General features: G+C 46.0%; 1 protein-coding gene across 11 annotated transcripts in view; it reads left to right on the plus strand.

Moving 5' to 3' along the window:
- Nucleotides 1-19353, plus strand: part of ACACB (acetyl-CoA carboxylase beta) — a 79653-nt gene extending 60300 nt beyond the window's left edge. For 10 of the 11 annotated variants that reach the window (XM_075898798.1, XM_075898797.1, XM_075898800.1 and 7 more), the window contains 17 exons: nt 767-922; nt 1326-1448; nt 4109-4378; nt 5380-5477; nt 5829-5949; nt 7396-7506; nt 8201-8344; nt 8716-8836; nt 9037-9133; nt 9453-9549; nt 9803-9938; nt 10486-10663; nt 12486-12598; nt 13639-13793; nt 14748-14918; nt 16376-16512; nt 17620-19353. In XM_075898798.1, coding sequence (XP_075754913.1) covers nt 767-922; nt 1326-1448; nt 4109-4378; nt 5380-5477; nt 5829-5949; nt 7396-7506; nt 8201-8344; nt 8716-8836; nt 9037-9133; nt 9453-9549; nt 9803-9938; nt 10486-10663; nt 12486-12598; nt 13639-13793; nt 14748-14918; nt 16376-16512; nt 17620-17746 — 2355 coding nt within the window. In that variant the 3' untranslated portion in view covers nt 17747-19353. Of the gene's footprint in view, nt 1-766; nt 923-1325; nt 1449-4108; nt 4379-5379; nt 5478-5828; nt 5950-7395; nt 7507-8200; nt 8345-8715; nt 8837-9036; nt 9145-9452; nt 9550-9802; nt 9939-10485; nt 10664-12485; nt 12599-13638; nt 13794-14747; nt 14919-16375; nt 16513-17619 lie in introns of those variants that run through there. The other variant, XR_012896030.1, reaches the window with a different exon arrangement.

The following is a 19353-nucleotide window of genomic DNA, read 5'->3' on the forward strand; positions in this document are numbered from 1 at the left end:
TGGGCTGGTCTACATTGGCACCCATTTCCGGAAAAGGGATGCTAATGAGACACTTTGGAATTGCAAATGCCGCGGGGGATTTAAATATCCCCCGTGGCATTTGCATGAACATGGCTGCCGCTTTTTTCTGGCTTGGGGTTTTGCCGGAGAAAAGCGCCAGTCTAGACGGGATCTGGCGGAAAATAAACCCTTTCCTGGAAGATCCCTTATTCCTACTTGAAAGTATATAAGGGATCTTCTGGAAAAGGGTTTATTTTCCACAAGATCCCGACTAGACTGGCGCTTTTCTCTGGCAAAACCCCAAGCCGGAAAAAGGCGGCAGCCATGTTCATGCAAATGCCGCGGGGGATATTTAAATCCCCCGCGGCATTTGCAATTCCGAAGTGTCTCATTAGCATCCCTTTTCCGGAAAAGGGTGCCAATGTAGACACAGCCATGGAGAATTGCTACAAGCTCTGAGCAGTATAGCAGTATGATGCATAGTTAGAACTTTTTGATTCCAAGCAGCAGAGGGCAGTGGTGCACACGTATGCTATTAGTTCATTACAATATCCTCTGTGATTTCCCCACTAAGCTGGATACACTGTTGTTCTGTATTGAATCCAGTCTGTTATCACTGATTGTGTAGGGCAGTCGTCATGTATTAATTGACCTGACGTTTCTAAAACAGTTTTGCATGCCTCCCTTCTGAGGGATTGTCCATTCACGTTGTAAAGAGAAATTCACTTACGTGGGAGGGGAGCTGATTCTCCTACCTTCCTTTTAGATCATGTTTCACTCCTATGGTGATAAGCAAGGGCCACAGCATGGGATGCTGATTAACACTCCATACGTTACCAAGGACCTACTCCAGTCCAAGCGCTTCCAGGCTCAGACGCTAGGCACTACCTATGTGTATGACTTCCCTGAAATGTTCAGGCAGGTAAGTCCTGCTAAATAGGCAGTGGCCATGTTTCTGTCCTCCTTTTCTTTGCTGCTTGGGGGGAGGGGAGATGAGGGATGAACCACACTGGCCCCCAACTAGCATAAAGCCAGTTTCATTTCTATAAAGTCCTTTCCCAAGAAAAGCTTCGGCTAATGTAACAGTGATACAGCTCTACTGACTCCAGTGAGGCGGTGCCTGCTGAGAAGCTGGCTCAGAACATCCTAATCAACAGGACTTGGCAGGCTGTCAGTTGTATTTGTCCCCCCTTATTTAATACATTATAATATTGTTAAGTGGATGTTCATTTACAATTCAGCAGTCGCCTTTGAACTGCTTCAGCACATGCTTTCTGTCTCATGAGGGGGTGGGTGTTTAATTGTCTTGACTGGTTCTTTTGCAGGCTCTCTTTAAATTGTGGAACTCTGGGGAAAGGTGCCCCAAAGATGTCCTAACCTACACTGAGTTACTGTTGGATTCCCAGGGTCAACTGGTGGAGATGAAAAGAATACCTGGAGGAAATGAGGTACAAGCAGAATGAATAGGGAATAGGTGGATAAAGTATGAAGCTGGGGAGGAGGTATGGTACAGGAGGGAGAGACAGAAAACAAGGATGAGATATGTGTGGGAGAGAAGGAAACAGACACCAAAGACAGTGCAGAAAAAGATTCATCGTGATCTGTTATAGGAAGGAAAAGAGGGTATGTCTACACTACAGCGCTAATTCGAACTAATTTAGTGCGAATTAGTTAATTCGAACTAAGCTAATTCGAACTAACGCATCCAGACTAAAAAACTAGTTCGAATTAGCGTTTTGCTAATTCGAACTAGCATGTCCACACAGAGTGGACCCTGAACCAGGGTTAAGGATGGCCGGATGCAGTGCCGGCAGGGCATCAGATGAGGACTTAGAGCGTGGAACTGCTGCCTCAGGCTAGCCGAGGGCTGTGCTTAAAGGGACCCGACCCCCACCCCAGACAGACAGTTCTCAGGGGTGCCCCACTTGCAAAGCAGTCCTGGCTTGGAGTGCCCTGAGTGCCTACACTGGGCACATCACAGCACTCGGCCATCAGACCAGCTGTACTTGCCGCAGGCTGCCATCTGGGGAGAGGGGGCAATTGGGGGGCTGCAGGAGAGCTTCCACCCCCAGAAACCCTCAGAGCCAGCCCAGTCCTCCCCATTGGGGGCTCGTACCCCATTCCTCCCTCACCTCCTTCCACTTACCCTTCCCTAGCCCCCCTTCCTGAAGTACAAAATAAAGAAAACATGTGGTCAAAAATAGAATCTCTCTTTATTGAACAAAACTCAGGGAGACTGGGAAAAGGAGGTGGGAGAGGGGAAGAGAGAGGGTGGGAGAGGGGAGGGCAACTAAAATGATCAGGGGTTTGGATCAGGTCCCATATGAAGAGAGGCTAAAGAGACTGGGACTTCTCAGCTTAGAAAAGAGGAGACTGAGGAGGGATATGATAGAGGTCTATAAAAGCATGAGTGGGATGGAGAGGGTGCATCAAGAAAAGTTCTTCATTAGTTCCCATAATAGAAGGACTAGAGGACACCAAAGGAAAGGAATGGGTAGCAGGCTTCAAACTAATAACAGAAAGTTGTTCTTCACAAAGCAAATAGTCAACCTGTGGAACTCCTTGCTGCAGGAGGCTGTGAAGGCTAGAACTAGAACAGAGTTTAAAGAGAAGTGAGATCAATTCATGGAGGTTGGGTCCATAGAGTGGTATTAGCCAGGGGGTAGGAGTGGTGTCCCTGCCCAAAGTTTGTGGAAGGCTGGAGAGGGATGGCACGAGACAAATGGCTTGGTCACTGTCTTCAGTCCGTCCCCTCCAGGGTCCCTAGGGTTGGCCGCTGTCAGCAGACAGGCTACCGGGCTAGATGGACCTTTGGTCTGACCCAGTACGGCCATTGTAAGCTCAGGGTTGGGGGGTCTCAGTGGACCACCTTGATTTTCATGCAAACCTGCTCCTGGGTGGCCAGGCTGGCAGCTCTCCTGTGCCTAGTGCAGAGGTCGTGGACGAGGTTCACGATGTCTGCACTAGACCAGGCGGGTGCCCGCCTCTTGCAGTCCCGGGCAAGCTCCCGGGCAAGCTCCCGGGAGCCGCCAGCCTGGTCCCGGGAAGAGGGGGAGGGCTGGGGGGCATCGGGTGGCTGGCTCGAGCCGTGCCAGGTGCAGGGTCTGCTAGCTGGGTGCTGGCAGGCTTGCACCTGGCACGGGCACCGTAGCCAGCCCGTGCCCCTTTAAGGGGGCCGGGGCCGGGAGGGGGGCAATAGAGTTTCCCTTGTGTTGGCCAGAGTGGCCACCAGGGAAAGCTGGGGAGGGCTAGCCTCCCACTAGTTCGAATTAAGGGGCTACACAGCCCTTAATTCGAACTAGTAAGTTCGAACTAGGCTTAGTCCTCGTGGAATGAGGTTTACCTAGTTCGAACTAAGCACTCCGCTAGTTCGAATTAAGTTCGAACTAGCGGAGCACTAGTGTAGCGCCTATCAAAGTTCATTCGAACTAACGTCCGTTAGTTCGAATTAACTTTGTAGTGTAGACATACCCAGAGAGAGGAGTGGAGCCAGAGAGAGAGATTAGTTACAGAATGTTACAAATAAATATTTGACATGTTACAAATAAATATTGTCCCAATAAATGATGCGCCATGGTTTGTCCCTTTACACACCCGAGAGTTAGTGACTCTGGTATTTCTCAGCATGGCAAAGTCCTTAAGCTAGTAGGCGGTGGGGCTATTTTATGCGCCCTGCGTGTTTTACTGGCTTTTTTTTACTTTGCATCACTTTCCAGTGGAGCTGCCCTTCTTGCCCTGCAAGATTCTGTGCAGTTTTTGTGTGTGGTACGTCTTGGAGGAGTGAATGGAATCTCACAAATGATGGCAAAATAAAATACTGGTGGCTCTGCTAGTAAAACATCAGCAGCCTTTACTCCAGTTAGTGAGTCGCATCTGTGCTGCGTCTGATTCCCAGTTTCCTAGATGTTCTAGCCATTTTATAGGAATTTGAACTTCTTCAGGCTGAACAAATCAACCTAAGATGCATTTTAAAGTTTGGAGAACAGGGTTGGGAAGAGAAGCTGCTTGCACGTACAGAGCCTGTGACAGAGTGTTGCCCACAGTTTGGGTCTTCCCTTCCCCCCCCCTTAAGAAACTTGTCCTTGTGGTTTTATATCCCACTGTGCAGGTTGGGATGGTTGCTTTCAAAATGAATCTGAAAACCCCTGAATATCCCAAAGGCCGAGATATCATTGTGATCAGCAACGACATCACCTACAAGATTGGCTCTTTTGGACCGGAGGAGGATCTGCTCTTCCTGCAAGCTTCGCAGCTGGCCCGCTCAGAAGGCATCCCACGCATCTACATTGCAGCAAACAGCGGGGCACGGATTGGGTTTGCAGATGAGATAAAGCACATGTTCCAGGTGGCCTGGGTGGATCCCACGGATCCCTACAAGGTAGGCTCATATGTTCTGTTACAGTCGGAAGCAGGAGAGGCCCTTCTCTGCAAAAGACCCAATTTGTGAATTAGAAGGGTAATAATAAAGGTGAAACAGCAGTGGTAAGATTAAATGTGATTTGGTAACATAAGGGGATAATACACAAGTCTGATTGCAGGGCTCCACTCACAAGTACATCCCCCCACCTCCGTGTACCCTCGATCCACATCCTGTCTGATGGCTGCTGTCCTTGGGCTGCGGCATATCCCTCTTGCCCCTCTCTACAGTGTCTGGCAAATCCACTAACTGGACCAAGAAAGTAGAAGGTGGCGCTAAAATGCCCCTTTCAAAGCAGGCTGCGAGAGGGGGCAGCCTGAGAAATCAGGGTATTGTCGAGGATCACTTGAGTTGGAATGGCCTGTGGGTGGCCTATGATCAGTTCTGTGCATGTGGCGCAGGGTTCTTTGTGCTGGGCCTGGGTCTAAAGCTGTGCTTATTCTGTGTGCTTTGCAATCCAGGCAAAAAAGAACATTAGGCATCGTTGTCCAAAAGCAAGTTAAGGGCCTAAGCTAAGGGTTAAGTGCCTAACCCATCGTAAGCAAATGGGATGTCAGGACTTAAGGACCCAAGTGATTTCTATATTTTGAAAATTTTACCCCATGAATTTAAGAGTTTCTGCTTATTTTCCCATACATCAGTGGGCTTTTGCATACATTGTATTAGTTTGGTGGTACCCTATCTGTGTGTGTTCTATATAATGTGGTGGTATATTAATATAAAGTGCATTTAGATATTGTAAAGTAAATACATTATAAAGCCCACAATAAACTTAAATTAGCAAATTAGATGCCCAACTTTACATTTTAAGCTATCCATCAGTGAACTTCACGACAAGCTGCTTAGGTTTGTATCCTAACAGACTTTAACTTTTTGTAAGTATCAGGAGTTTGTTGGAAACGGTGTATTTAATGGCTGTGCAGGCTGCTTCCTCAGTTAATTCTTTATCACTTTACTGGAAGGGGTTCAAGTACCTGTACCTGACACCACAGGATTATACAAGGATCAGCTCCATGAACTCAGTGCATTGTGAGCATGTAGAGGAAGGAGGAGAATCCAGGTGAGTGGGTTTTTATTCAAGTCACTGCAAGCTGGAGGTGTAAATTCCCCACCAACCACTGATCGAGCACAATGTATAGCCACTGTGGTGCGTGGATCTGGCTGTCCCAAGCATGAATCCGATGTCTTGGACCTATGGCGTGTTTAGTTTTATCCCCATCACACCCCTCTGAGACAGCAAAAGTATTGTCCCTTTCTGCAAATGAAGAAGCTGAAGCCTAAAAGCGCCTCACCCTAGGTCAGGCAGTGTCTTCTGTGTCTAAGTCCCATCCATAGCTGCAAGCAGTCTGTGAAAGCTAGCTTGTTTGGCTGTCGTCTGTGACTCTGTGTTGTCTCTTTGGCTTCCCCACAGGTATGTCCTAACTGATATCATTGGTAAAGAGGAAGGATTTGGAGTAGAGAACCTGAGAGCATCAGGCACCATTGCCGGGGAGTCCTCTGTTGCTTATGATGAAATTGTGACCATTAGCATGGTATGGCTTTCGAAATCATTGGCTAATTTTGAGCCATTCCCCTTCACTCCTGTCCAGCCCTTGAGGTGTCCATGAATAGGGCCCCACTAAACTCAGAATCATAAACATGTGTCATGGACTATGACATCTGGTCTTCTGTGTGTTTTACCCTATACTATACAGATTTCATGGGGAGACCTATATTTCTGAAATTGGGGTTCCTGACCTAAAAGAGGGGTTATAACATTTTAGGCAGGATTGCAGTATTGCTACCCTTCTGCACTTCTTTCAGAGCCAGGTGACTGAAGAGTGGCAGAAGCTGACTGACGGCCCAGCTCTGCATGCAGCAGGGCAGAAGTAAGGGTTGGCAATACCATGCCAGTCTGCCTTCTATGCTGCTGGCTTTCCCTTCACAGCTAGTCTCCTGACCAGCAATTGTCACTGTGCCGCAACCCAGCTCTGGAGGGCAAAGCTGCTGTCAGAAGGGTAGCAATGCCACAAAGGGTAGCAGGTTTAAAAGAAACAAAAGGAATTTTTTCTTCACTAAGCGCACAGTCCACCTGTGGAACTCCTTGCCCGAGGATGATGTGAAGTCCAGGACTTCAATAGGGCTCAAAGTAGTAGATATATTCATGGAGGTTAGGTCCATCAATGGCTATTAGCCAGGATGGGTAGGGATGGTATCCCAAGCCTCTGTTTGTCAGAGGCTGGGAATGGGCAACAGGGGAGGGATCACTTGATGACTCTGTTCTTTTCACTCCCTCTGGGGCACCTGGCATTGGCCACTGTCAGAAGACAAGACACTGGGCTAGATGGACCTTCGGTCTGATGCACCCTGGCTGTTTTTATGTTGACAATTCCCTTCCCCCTACAACTCCTTTTTGGGACAGGACCACCTACAGTTAAAACACCATGACATTTCAGACTTAAGTAGCTGATTAAAAATCACGAGTGTCATTATAAGTTGATCAAAGTGGACCGTAATGTGGCAGGGCCCTCCTGCCAGGAAGGTTTGCTTTTAGAGCCATGCAGGATGAGAGAGCTGAGATTTGGCCAAGCAAAGTGGAGCCAGATATTTGTGCAGTCCTGTTGAACAAGCTTCACTGTTGATGTTCAGATGAAATGTACTAACGCTGTGAAACGCATAGGGTTTATTTCCTGGTGCAAAGCACCAGCGGTACGCTACATGCGATAGACTATTGAGCAGAACTACCTGCTATGGGCTGGCAGCTTGAAACCAGAGAGAAACAACAAGCTGATGATATGCAATGCCAAAGCACATTCTTCACTGGGACATGTGGATTTGTGGTAATGATGTATCAGTGTAGCTGTGGCAGACTAATCACTGCCATCCCATTAGCTGTCTTCCAGGCTGGTAGAAAAGAATGTTGAATTCTGCTGATGCTTTATGATGATTCTGTAGCCCTTTTTCTCTGAGCAATTCTTGTCCTTGCATGTCTGTCATAGGTGACATGTCGTGCCATTGGAATTGGTGCGTATCTGGTGAGGCTAGGGCAACGAGTTATACAGGTGGAGAACTCCCACATCATCCTCACTGGAGCCAGTGCTTTGAATAAGGTAATAAGGTCTTGATTTTTCCCCTGAAAATTGTCCTTTTTCTGTGATGAGTCATCACCCTTCTTTGTAGCAACCAGAAACATTCATGATCTCCCATTTGCAGAATTCCTTAATGGATATTTAACATTTCACACACAATCCACAGTGCTCTGTACATGATAGGTTTTCAAACCAGATGATTTACTCACAGAATAGGTGTAGAAGAGACAGGTGAGGGGGAGGGGGTCACACATAATTCACAGCATTTGAAGGTCTCTGCAAACATTAATACGTATACCACTCCCCTGTGTTTCCTGAGACAGGGAGGTTGGTAACATCACCAAGCAAGTCATTAGCAGAGCAGGTAATCATACTGTTTTGGTCAGTCAGCTGGGTCACTGTGGCATGTGTATGGCCTTTTCAACTTTTAGAGTTACTCTGGTTTAATTTAAGAAGTGATATTTTTTTAAACCCATTTAGTCAGACCAATACAAAAGACAGTGTGGACAGTCTTACTTTGTAAAACCAAAGTTTAGCTTGAATCAGTCAAGATTTGGTTTACACTAAACTAAGCCACTTCTTAAACAAAAATAAATGTGTCTATATTGAAGCTTGGTTTTAACTAAACAAGCACAAATTTGTGTGTGCGTAAGATCTACAGTTAGTTTATTCTTGGGGTAATGGATTTTTTTTTCCTATTTATACCTTGACTTAGGTCCTGGGGCGTGAAGTCTACACATCCAATAACCAGCTGGGTGGTGTTCAGATCATGCATAATAATGGAGTTTCCCATGTGACTGTCCCAGATGACTTTGAGGGTGTCTACACCATCTTACAGTGGCTTTCATATATGCCAAAGGTAAGTAGTCCTAACTAGACAGCAGTGTGTTGGCTGTGACATTTTGTTTAACATAATACCTTGATTTTAAGAACACCCCAAAGACACAACTGGTTTTGGGGTTTTTTTTAATAATCCATTCCATGTGCAGATATTACTTCTGTAGTTGCTGTTTTGAAGGCGTTTTGGCCACCATCTAATGCACTAGTAGAAAGCAATGTAAAATGTTGTCCATAAGAAAGAATAATTATATGTAAGGAAATGAGTTTGGATTAATGCCTTTTCTGCAATAGCCTAAGTAGTATTAAGGGTACAGAGGGAACAAATATTGTCCAATGGATTTTTGTAGTGCTGTTATGGTAAAAATGTGTTAGAGATTTCTCTTGTTATAGGACAGTCGTAGCCCAGTGCCTGTTACTCCTACATGTGATCCAATTGAAAGAGAAATTGAATTTGTCCCTTCCAAAGCCCCCTACAATCCCAGATGGATGCTGGCAGGAAGACCACACCCAAGTAAGTAATGGTGTTCTAATCTAGACCTTCGGCAGATATTCTTTTGCTGGCTCCCCATCCTATGTGTATTGGTTCCTGTAAAATCCTTCTGGTCCTGCATGTGCAGAATTTCACTGCTATTTGGGGTAATATGTGCACTGGGAGCTTATTGAGAAGTAGTGAAATAGCCTTACAGTTATGCTTTCTGTTGGCTTGCACAGCTGTTAAGGGAACCTGGCAGAGTGGCTTCTTTGATCATGGCACTTTCATGGAGATCATGCAGCCCTGGGCACAAACAGTTGTCGTTGGCCGAGCAAGGTAACATCCAGGTGTGGCCCTTCCCTAAACCAGCTGTGAACTGTGTATTCACAAAGAGCTGTTTTTTGCCTTGACGTGCAGAATCCCACTCAAGTCTGTGCACTTGTCTGAGTGGCAGATTGGGCAGGAGTAGACAAGAAGCTGTCTGTAAAAGATAGCTGATGTTCAACTCAGCACTCCTGGGGGGAAGAGTCATCCTACGAATGGGTTCTGTGGCATTCCCCCTCCACTGAGCAGTGGGAAAAGCAGGTCTCCAAGTGAGAGAAACGTGGCAATTCATCTCTGCTTTGGAAACTGACCTGGTCCTGGCCCTCTGCAGATTAGGTGGGATCCCCATTGGTGTGATAGCTGTGGAGACCCGGACAGTGGAGATGGCAATTCCTGCTGACCCCGCCAACCTGGATTCAGAAGCAAAGGTATGTGGAGAAACCATCGAGGATGGCCACTGTGCATGTGCTCACAGAGCTTCATATAGTAAAGCCAGAAGAGAATCCTGCTCTGGGTGACCTTTTCATATGGCTCTGGGTTCCTCCGCCGTCAGGCTGGTGGAATCAGCTACCTGCAGTCGCTTCATTGGTTTTAAGCCTTCCAACCTCCATCCAGTGTTGACCTACCCACCTTGTTTGCCAATGGAATCTCCCAATGGAACACTCCTGCTGGCTCTTTCAGATCGTCCAGCAGGCTGGGCAGGTGTGGTTCCCAGATTCAGCTTTCAAAACTGCCCAGGCCATACAAGACTTCAACCGCGAGCGGCTCCCTCTCTTGATCTTTGCAAACTGGAGGGGATTCTCGGGTGGCATGAAAGGTGAGTTGAGCTTTCACCTGACCAGGAGACATGGAGGAGAGCCGGGATGTAGGCAAACCTGGGTTGTGACTCCATGTGTCCCTGCGTGGAGTATGGGGATCCTGGACAGAGCCATTCCCCTGGGAACAATGTCCTGCTGTCAGCATGTTCTGCATGACACGGCTCTGAGGAGTTCCCCTCTTGCGGTAGCTGCCATGCGCTGCTGCTGCAGAGACTGGTGACCAGATTGGGTGGGAGGGCTCCAGAAGTGTTATGTTGCAGGTCAGGGTGTGTGTGTGTGTGTGTGTGTGTATTTGGTTCACTTTACTGTGGAGGGAAGTGCTGTGGGATTGCATAAGTAAGACTGCTAGGCGTCTTCAACTGGAACAGCTGCAGGGTGGGCACATTAGAGTGGGGGTGAGTGCAAGAATCCAGAAGCAGGGTAGGGAGTGAATAGTCATCCTGACACTGCTTTCTGGCATGTCACCCAACCCACGTCTTGTACCTGTAGCCGCACAGAGCAGGAGTTACCAGAAATGATGGCTAACAGGGAGGTCTTGGTTTTCAGACATGTACGATCAAGTACTGAAATTTGGGGCATACATTGTTGATAGCCTCAGGCAGTATAAACAGCCGGTTCTTGTCTACATCCCCCCAAATGCGGAGCTAAGAGGAGGATCCTGGGTAGTAATTGATCCAACAATCAACCCTGTGTACATGGAGCTTTATGCAGACAAGGAGAGCAGGTAGGCAATATTGTTCTTGGGGGAGGGAGAGAGGGGGACATTGGAGTCTGCTGTTACATTTCATGTTACTCTCTGTTCAAGGCATTTTCTATAGCCTTTGGCTTGTGTGTCTAGCCAGTCCCCTCATATTTTGTGATGGCTACACAAGGATGATGAGCCCAAAACAATCAGAGCGATCTAGATTGCTTGGTAAACTGGGAGCAAGCAGACATGTTTTAATACTGTATACATCTGGGTACAAAGCATGCAGGCCCATACAGCAGGAGTGAGCATCCTCAAATCAGGGGACTGGATGTGGCCCCTGGCTTGCCTGGATCTGCCCCCCTCAGCATTGGGAAGCCTGTGCTGCTGTCCCAGTCCCCCACGGCCTCACTGGGGGCTGGAGCACATAAAATCGACGAGGCTTTGTTGTGCAAGGGGGAAGGTGGGGAGTGTGTGTCTCTCAGGGGAGGTTCTTTTTTCTTTCTCATTTGTGTGTAGCCTGTGACTGATTTTTCTGTGGGTCAGTGACCCCAATCCAAAAAAGATTTTCCCCCGTCCCTGCCATACAAGGTAGAGGATTTTATCTTGGGGAAGCAATGACTGATAAAAATTCAAGGGCGGTAGCAGGTAATAAACTGAATATGAACTTACAGTGAGATGTTCCAGTGGCAGAAGGGCTGCATAAGCAGGGGAATCGCAAGAGGTAGGAGAGTTATTTTAGCTCTGCATTTTGCACTGATGTAACAGGTGCTGGAACGTTATGTCCAGTTCTGGTGTCTGTCGTTTAAGGAGTATGTTGATAAACTGGATAAGGTTCAGAGAAGAGCCATCCACAATGGTAAAGGATTAGAAAACCTGCCTTATAGAACTGGTCACTTTGATTACAGCCTATAAATATCTATGTGGGGGATAAATATTTAATAATGGGCTCCTCAGTCAAGCAGAGAAAGGTAGAATGTGAACCAGTGGCTAGAAGCTGAAGCTAGACAAATTCAGGCTAGAAACAAGGTGTAAATTTTTAACAGTGAGAGTAAATAATCTTTGGAACAGTTTTACAAAGGGTCATGGTACATTCTCCACCCCTGAAACTTTTTAAAATCCTGTTTGGATGTTGTTCAGAAGGTTCTTCATTAGGAATTTTTGTGGGCAGTCCTCTGCCTTGCATTGCACAGGAGGTTGGGTGACACTGGCTCTGGTCTTGGATTTGGTGAGTCTATGAAAAGGTGACCTTCATCTTCCTATGCTTGTAAAAGGCATATATTCTGCCTGGACCTGGGCCCTTGTGTGATATTCTCTTAACTGCTTCATCCTTGCACGCAGGGGATGGAGGAGAAAACTAAGTGACACCAAAAAATTGTGGGAGCATATTACAGAGTAAACATGAGCCTGTTGGTTAGGTGGTGCCTTTTTATGAGTTGGTAGACTCACTTGCTGGGGTCTCGTTAACACTTGATATTTGTTATCCTACCGAAGTCATGAGCCACCAGCTAAAAATTGTTGGGTTCCCACAGCACAACTTGCTGGATATTTTACGTAACATTGATCCTCCAACAAAACAGGTTGCTGGATTGAATAAATGTATTGTTTTTAACATCCTTCCTCTTCTTGTCGCCAGTATTTGGTGATAACTTTTGCAAGTAAACTACAGACTTCTCACTGATTTGGGAAGGGAAACCCTAGCAGATTTCTTAATTCCTTGTTCTTAATCCTCCATTTTAAACATACTGTTTTATAACAAGAACAAAATCTCTACTGCAAATAATGTAAAAACTGGAAAGTCACCCCAGTAAAACCTCTCCACCATACCAAACGTGACATTACAACCTTCCATGCTTTCTAGGGGAGGCATTTTAGAAGCTGAAGGAACAGTAGAAATTAAATTCAGGAGGAAGGATTTGATAAAGACCATGAGAAGAATTGATTCAGTCTGTATCAGACTTGTTGAACAGCTGGGTAAGATAAATTGTTTCCTTTTCCCTTTTGTTTCGGTTTGCATGGCTAGATTAAAGCATGAGGAATAAACTCTGAAGATGGATAAATAATGATTCTGCTGACCATCTAGGAAATCCTCTTTACGTGCCAGTGGAGATCTCTTTTTAACAGTGAATATTTGGATAGTGCCTAAGTTGATTGGGACTGTGTGGTGCTATTTGAATATAAATTAATAATAATCTGTCTACAGGGATGTGATGTCTGTAGTGCATTGTCTGTGTTCTTTGGGCCTCTTCACACCATTCACATGTGCGCTCATTGAGCAAACATCAGCACTGAGTCGTATTTCTTCTAAGTGACTTGTTTCTAAATCCCTAGGAAAGTATGAAAGTGTGGTTTGTAAAACACAGGCCCTAGCACAATCTGTTCAGACATAGCTTTAGCTTGGAAATTCCTTAATAGGTAGTAGGTTTAAAACAAAAGGCAGCGTTTCTTCACGCAGCATGCTGTCAACCTGTGGAACTCCTTGCGAGAGGATGTTGTGAAGACCAGGATTTTAACAGGGTTCAAGAAAACTAGATAATTTCACAGAAGATGGGTCCATCAATGGCTATTAGCCAGGATGGGTAGGAATGGTGTCCCTAGCCTCTGTTTGCCAGAAGCTGGGAATGGGTGACTGGTGGGTTCACTTGATGGTTACTTGTTCTGTTCCCTCCCTTTGGGGCACCTCACGTGGGCCACTGTGAGAGGGCAGGACCACTAGCTAGGTGGACCTTTGATCTGACCCAGTCTGGCTGTTCTTGTGTTGCTCGGGGCAGAAACAGTGCCTCATTGTTTCTGTAGCATGCCATGCACATTTGTGGCCATGTATAAACTCTAGACTCCCATGTAAGGGCAGTAGTTGTGAAGCCCATAGGTTTTTGTTGGGTTTTAAAGAGAATCTTTTTAACCCTTTCTTCTTGGTGTATAATTTAAGATTTGCTGCTTCTCTTGCTGCCTGGCTTGCGGGTAGCTGAACCTAAATCCAGACTAACAGGTGCTTTTGTTTCCTGTATTAACAGACACCCCAGGACTCCCCAAAGAGGATCAGAGAGAGCTGGAGAAGCAGCTGAAAGCTCGGGAAGAGCTGCTGTTGCCTATCTTCCACCAGGTGGCGGTACAGTTTGCTGACCTTCATGACACACCAGGAAGGATGCAGGAGAAGGGTGTGATTACAGTTAAGTGCTTTGTTTTGTTTTGATACTTCCCCCCTGCCGCCCCCCTTAACAATCCTGGTGACTTGCCTTGAGAGAACCTGGTCAGGGCATCTTTGAAAGAAAAAAATCCCATTACAATAGAGAACAGTGTGAAGTCCCAGTCCCTGCACCTGGTAGTGCAGGAATGAACCCCGCTGCACCCACTTAGAATCCCGTTGCTCCAGCATCTGGCTCCATTAGAGCGCAATGCTGTATGGAAGGGAATTCTGGTCAGAGTTGCATGGGGCTGCTGGAGGTAGTCTTGCTGCCGCGGTAGGGTTTGAAAAGCCGACTCTGATTCTGCTGCTGTCCCTTGGAAGGGCACCTCGACGGTGAGCAGAGGAAAGTCAAAATGGGGAATCTCTCTGGAGATGCAGATTCATAGAATTCTAGGGCTGGAAGAGACCTCAGGAGGTCATGGAGCCCAGCCCCTTGCCAAAAACAGGACCAACCCCAGCTCAACCATCCCAGCCAGGGCTTTGTCAAGCTGAGACATAAAAACCTCTAGCGATGGAGATTCCACCCCCTCCCTAGGAACCCATCCCAGTGCTTCCCCACCCTCCTAGGGAAATAGTTCTTCCTAATATCCAACCCCACTGCAGCGTGAGACCATTGCTCCTTGTTCTGTCATCTGCCACCACTGAGAACAGCCTTTTACCCTCCTTTTTTGGAAATACCTTCAGATAGTTGAAGGCTGCTCTCAAATCCCCCCTCACTCTTGTCTTTGCAGACTAAACAAGCCCAAATAGCTGTCTTTCCTAGCAAGTCATGTGCTCCAGCCCCCTAATTGCAAGGTTACCTCTGTCCCTCCCCAATACTTTGTCAAATGGAGTGTTCCCACACACTGAACTTCAGCTTTTTTTCACCTCTCTGCCATCCCCAAAGCATTTCCTGTGCAAGCCTGAATTTGAACTTTCTTCCCTCTGTTACCTCAGGATATCATTGAGTGGAAGAGTGCCCGCACGTTCTTGTACTGGCGTCTGTGGCGTCTCCTCTTGGAGGAGGTGGTGAAAGTGGAGATTCGGAATGCAGACCGTGAGCTCAGTAACATCCACATCCAGTCCATGCTGCGCCGCTGGTTCATGGAGACAGAAGGAGCTGTGAAGGTATGTCTTCATCTTGGCTATTTCAGGTTCTCATGCTACTAGTTTGCAGTCTGTTTCCTGAGTGTAGTCTGTACTGTCCAGTGACAGCCTGCAATACTCTTCACCTCCTCTGCCTCTCACAATTGCTGTGTGCGCACACTCCATTTAATTCCTGAGTTTGATTGAAAAAATGCAATTGGGTTTGCTGTTCCATAGCATGAGCCTTAAGGTTCCTGCTGTGGTGAGTGGCCGCTGAAATCAAGCACTGTCTCTTCAAAGGTGAATGATTATCCAACTTAAAACACCATAAAAAAAAAACCATGGTTGATCTCTCTATCTTGAAGCAGAATGTCTTAGGCAGAGAGAGAAGAGATTGCACACCTGTACTTCCAGGCTTTTATAAATGTGTTGGGTTTTTATTTCTCTTTAAATAAAAATCCTAAATCGTGATTTAAGAGTTTATAAATTTCTTGGGGACTGTGGCTGTTAGTACCCTGTAAGTCTAATTTCTGTCCCTAGTAAAATAATGGAACCAGAGAAATAGAACTAACAACAGTCCAGGGAAACACCAAACTCTAAGTAGAAAGCTACATGAATCTTCAGAATACATTTAATGAAATAAACTGAAGCATCTTGATGAAATGATGGAATTAGTAGATGAAGGGAATGTGAGAGACACTCAATGTAAGGATCAAGGTTGCTCAGTTTGGAGTAAAGCAGCTGATTACAAACTCGTGAAGTTTTACTCCCACAGTTGAATTCATTTGGCTTTTGCTACAAACACTGTCACATAGGCTGCAACTCTGTGCCTGACCCACAGCAAAGTGCAATCTATGAAGTTGAGGCAGGGGTCTAGTGATGTACGTCTAGGATCATCTGTGTTTAGTTTGGTTTAGCATTTTCCTTCATGATTGGGGAGGAAGGAACGTAGAGCATGTTCATGAAATTCAGAGTTGCAAATACCAGGAAGGATAGAGAGAAGGGTTACAGAACCATTGAAAGAATAGGAAAAGTGGGGAAAGGAAGAAAGAATCAGCTGGAAAAACTGCAAACTAATATATCTAAGAGGGGAAGATCCTAGATGTCTGGGTGGGGATATGAAAAGTAAGAAGGAAAAACCTAAAGGGACATTAATCCTGGGGCAAGAGGCAGAGATGGGGAGAAGGCAGGAAATCTTTGGAGAGGGAGTTAAATTATGCAAATAATATGTTGCATATTCACACACTATGCAAATGGCATTGCATTGTTTGAATAACTACTTCATCTTTCTGGATCTGTGCTGGCTTTAAAAGATATATGTGAAGGTAAGATCTGTTGATATGAGGAACTGTGTCCCAGGGAAGGGCTCTCTGTTCCAGAATATTCTAAAACTGGATTTGACAGTACAGTGGGGAGTAATCCTGCACTGAAAAGATGGGTTAGATGACATTGTATGATCCTGCCCCAGGAGTATGCCAGGATGCTCTTGTTTTCTTTAGGGCTATCTCTGGGACAATAACCAGGTGGTGGCGAAATGGCTGGAGAAACAATGGCAAAAGGAGGAGGGTTCCCAATCAGCCATTCGAGAAAACATTAAATACTTGAAACGGGATTATGCCCTCAGACATATCCGAAGGTGAGTAAATGGGGTGCTCTTACCTCTTGCAGGAGGGGAAGTTAGGTGCAGCTCAGTTAAACGGGGCCGAGAAGCCTTGCGTCTAAGGCAGAGCTACTCCAATTCAGAAGCCCTGGGGGCCACAGTGATACTCACAGCACATACCAAGGGCCACAACCTAAGTGTGGTTGCATGTACATGCAAATATATATGCAAATAGCTTCTTTCACACTGTCTGGCATGAATACAAAGATTAAGCCTTAAGCCATGGCGCCAAACCCAGATGTGGCCAGTGTGAGCCAGTCAGCACCTCTCAGGCTCTGCCCACAAGGCTAAGCAGCCAGAACTTCTCTCAGTGCCCCGTCGTTCCTGGCACCTCCTGCCAGGGGGCTAGAAATGCTGACACCCTGTACCCGTCTGTTCCAGCCAGCCTGTCTGCTTGTGTCTTTCAATGCTCATCCCGCCTGGGAAGCACCTCGCTGTTGTGCAGCGTGTTCCCGGTAGAGGCCATGTTTAAAGGATTCCACTTGCGGGCCATGTGCACATAAACCCAAACCGCACTGCAGGCCGCATGCAGCCCATAGGCCTCATGTTGAGTAGCCCTGGTCTAAGGGATATAAATAATCCACAAGAGATCAGTTCATCAGGTCACAGTATGCAGGAGGCACAGGACAGGTCTTGGAAGACTCTTAGAGTACGTCTAGACGACATGCCTCTGGCGACAGAGGCATGTAGATTAGGCTACCGGACATAGTAAAATGAAGCGGCGATTTAAATAATCGCGGCTTCATTTAAATTTACATGGCTGCTGCGCTAAGCCGACAAACAGCTGATCAGCTGTTTGTCGGCTCAGCGCGATAGTCTGGACGCTCCCCTGCCGACATCAAAGGTATTTGTCGACCACCCAGATATGCCTCATCCCAGCGCGGCAGCCATGTAAATTTAAATGAAGTGGCGATTATTTAAATCGCCGCTTCATTTTCCTATGTCTGGTAGCCTAATCTACATGCCTCTGTCGCCAGAGGCATGTAGTCTAGACATACCTTTAGAGCAGAAGCTGTACAGGGCCTGGCTCTCTGCTAGAAATGGAATGGTGCCACCTTCCTTTCCTTCTTGTATCCACTGCAGTTTGGTTCAAGCAAACCCTGAGGTGGCCCTGGACTGCATGATTCACATGACTCAGCACATCACCCGTGCGCAGAGAGCCCAAATGGCTCATCTCTTATCTACAATGGATAATCCCCCTTCTCCTTGATGCCAGGAGCACTCCCTAAGGAAGTGCACAGAGAAACAACTCCTTGGAGACCGGATGTCTTCTTGCCTACATGTATTTGACCCTAGCATTGAAGCCTTAGACTCTGCTGATGTCTCTAAATAAACTATTCCAGTGTCGCATTTTCTATCATGAAAATAGCCTTTCTATGAACCCAGAGTTGATCCTGGATTTGTGGGGACAATTAAATCCATTACAATGGCATTTCTGTGGGGTTTAAGTTAACTCAGAATCACCTCAGGAGCTGTGTTTCCGACACAAAGCAGGTAGGAACGGGTGCTAGGGTCACTGTAAAATAAACTTAACATAGTTTATTTTCATATTGTAAATCTAGTTCTTAATTGTAAAATATTGAAAAAAACATGTCACTATGAATGGGCCTGAGTAGAAATCAAATTCTGTATAATAGCCTGAAAGAGAGAAATTTTTGTATTTATTGTTGTCGACCATTTGCCAGCATAAGAAAATCTTATTTTTAATGAGCAAGAGAAAAGTGTGTTTTGGAAAACATTCATACTGAGTAACCACTAGAAAGCCAAGGGAGAACTTCATTATTCCCCTACTTTGCCTGTGTTTAGTAGAGGTGACTATGAAATAATTCTTGGAGTGTGGTCAGGGATTCCAGAAAAGGTGTTAACAAAGCCATACTTTTCAACTTCTTTCACTTTGTGTGGTCAGGACACCAAGTTTGCAGCTGCTAACACAGTTGTTGGTGCACTATCTGTTAAACAGCCCCAGTTCCAACAAGGGAATGAAAAGAGGCAGTTGAATTTTTCTGTTTCTTCTGTAGTCAGTGTACCCTTCCATTTCATATTGGCATTCCTGGGAATTATTCCACTATCTGCACCCACTTCCCCACCCACCTTTTGGTTTGTGGAGGGAAAGCACATGTGGATCTGACCGTTGGCATGTCTTGTTTAGCATGTCTTGATGAATTAGGGTAACGTATTGTGCACATCAAAGCATTTGGTTTAATAAAAACAACTGTTTAGATTTTACTGTACCTTATTCTATTGTGGTGGCATTTAACAAATCAATTTCCCTAATGTATTGGCAGAATAGGGGTAATCCATCCTTTTGTCATTTCAAAAATAAATTCTCAGGTCAAATACATCCCTTGACTGTCTTGAGTTGCATGGCCTCATGACTGTGTGTGTGTACCATGGATTATTGCAATGGGAACTAAGATATGGCCTTAGGAACATAAAATAAACTGGTTACCTGGTTTAAATATGGTGTTAAAGCCTTTATATGGCAGTGTTAGAGATGCCGTCACTTTATTTTAAACAAATAATGACAAAACCAAAGAGAAGCACAGGACAGCTGTGCACAACACTGGACTTAGAAATGTGATTATACAACTTACCGAATGCAATGTCCATAGTGAAGTTTTTCCAAAAGAATGTATTGTGTATTTCGTTGGGGGAGGAGGCAGGAGAGCCTGTAGAAGCTCTCGGGTTGGAAAGGTGAGACATGCACGTGTCCTCATTGAAAGGAGATGTATTTATTATTAACAAATCTCACTGCATGGAAGGACTGGCAAATACCAGCTGATCTGCTCCAAATAAAATGAACACATTTTTCAAGGA

Source organism: Pelodiscus sinensis, chromosome 15, assembly GCF_049634645.1.
Source record: "Pelodiscus sinensis isolate JC-2024 chromosome 15, ASM4963464v1, whole genome shotgun sequence".
NCBI lineage: Eukaryota > Metazoa > Chordata > Testudines > Trionychidae > Pelodiscus > Pelodiscus sinensis.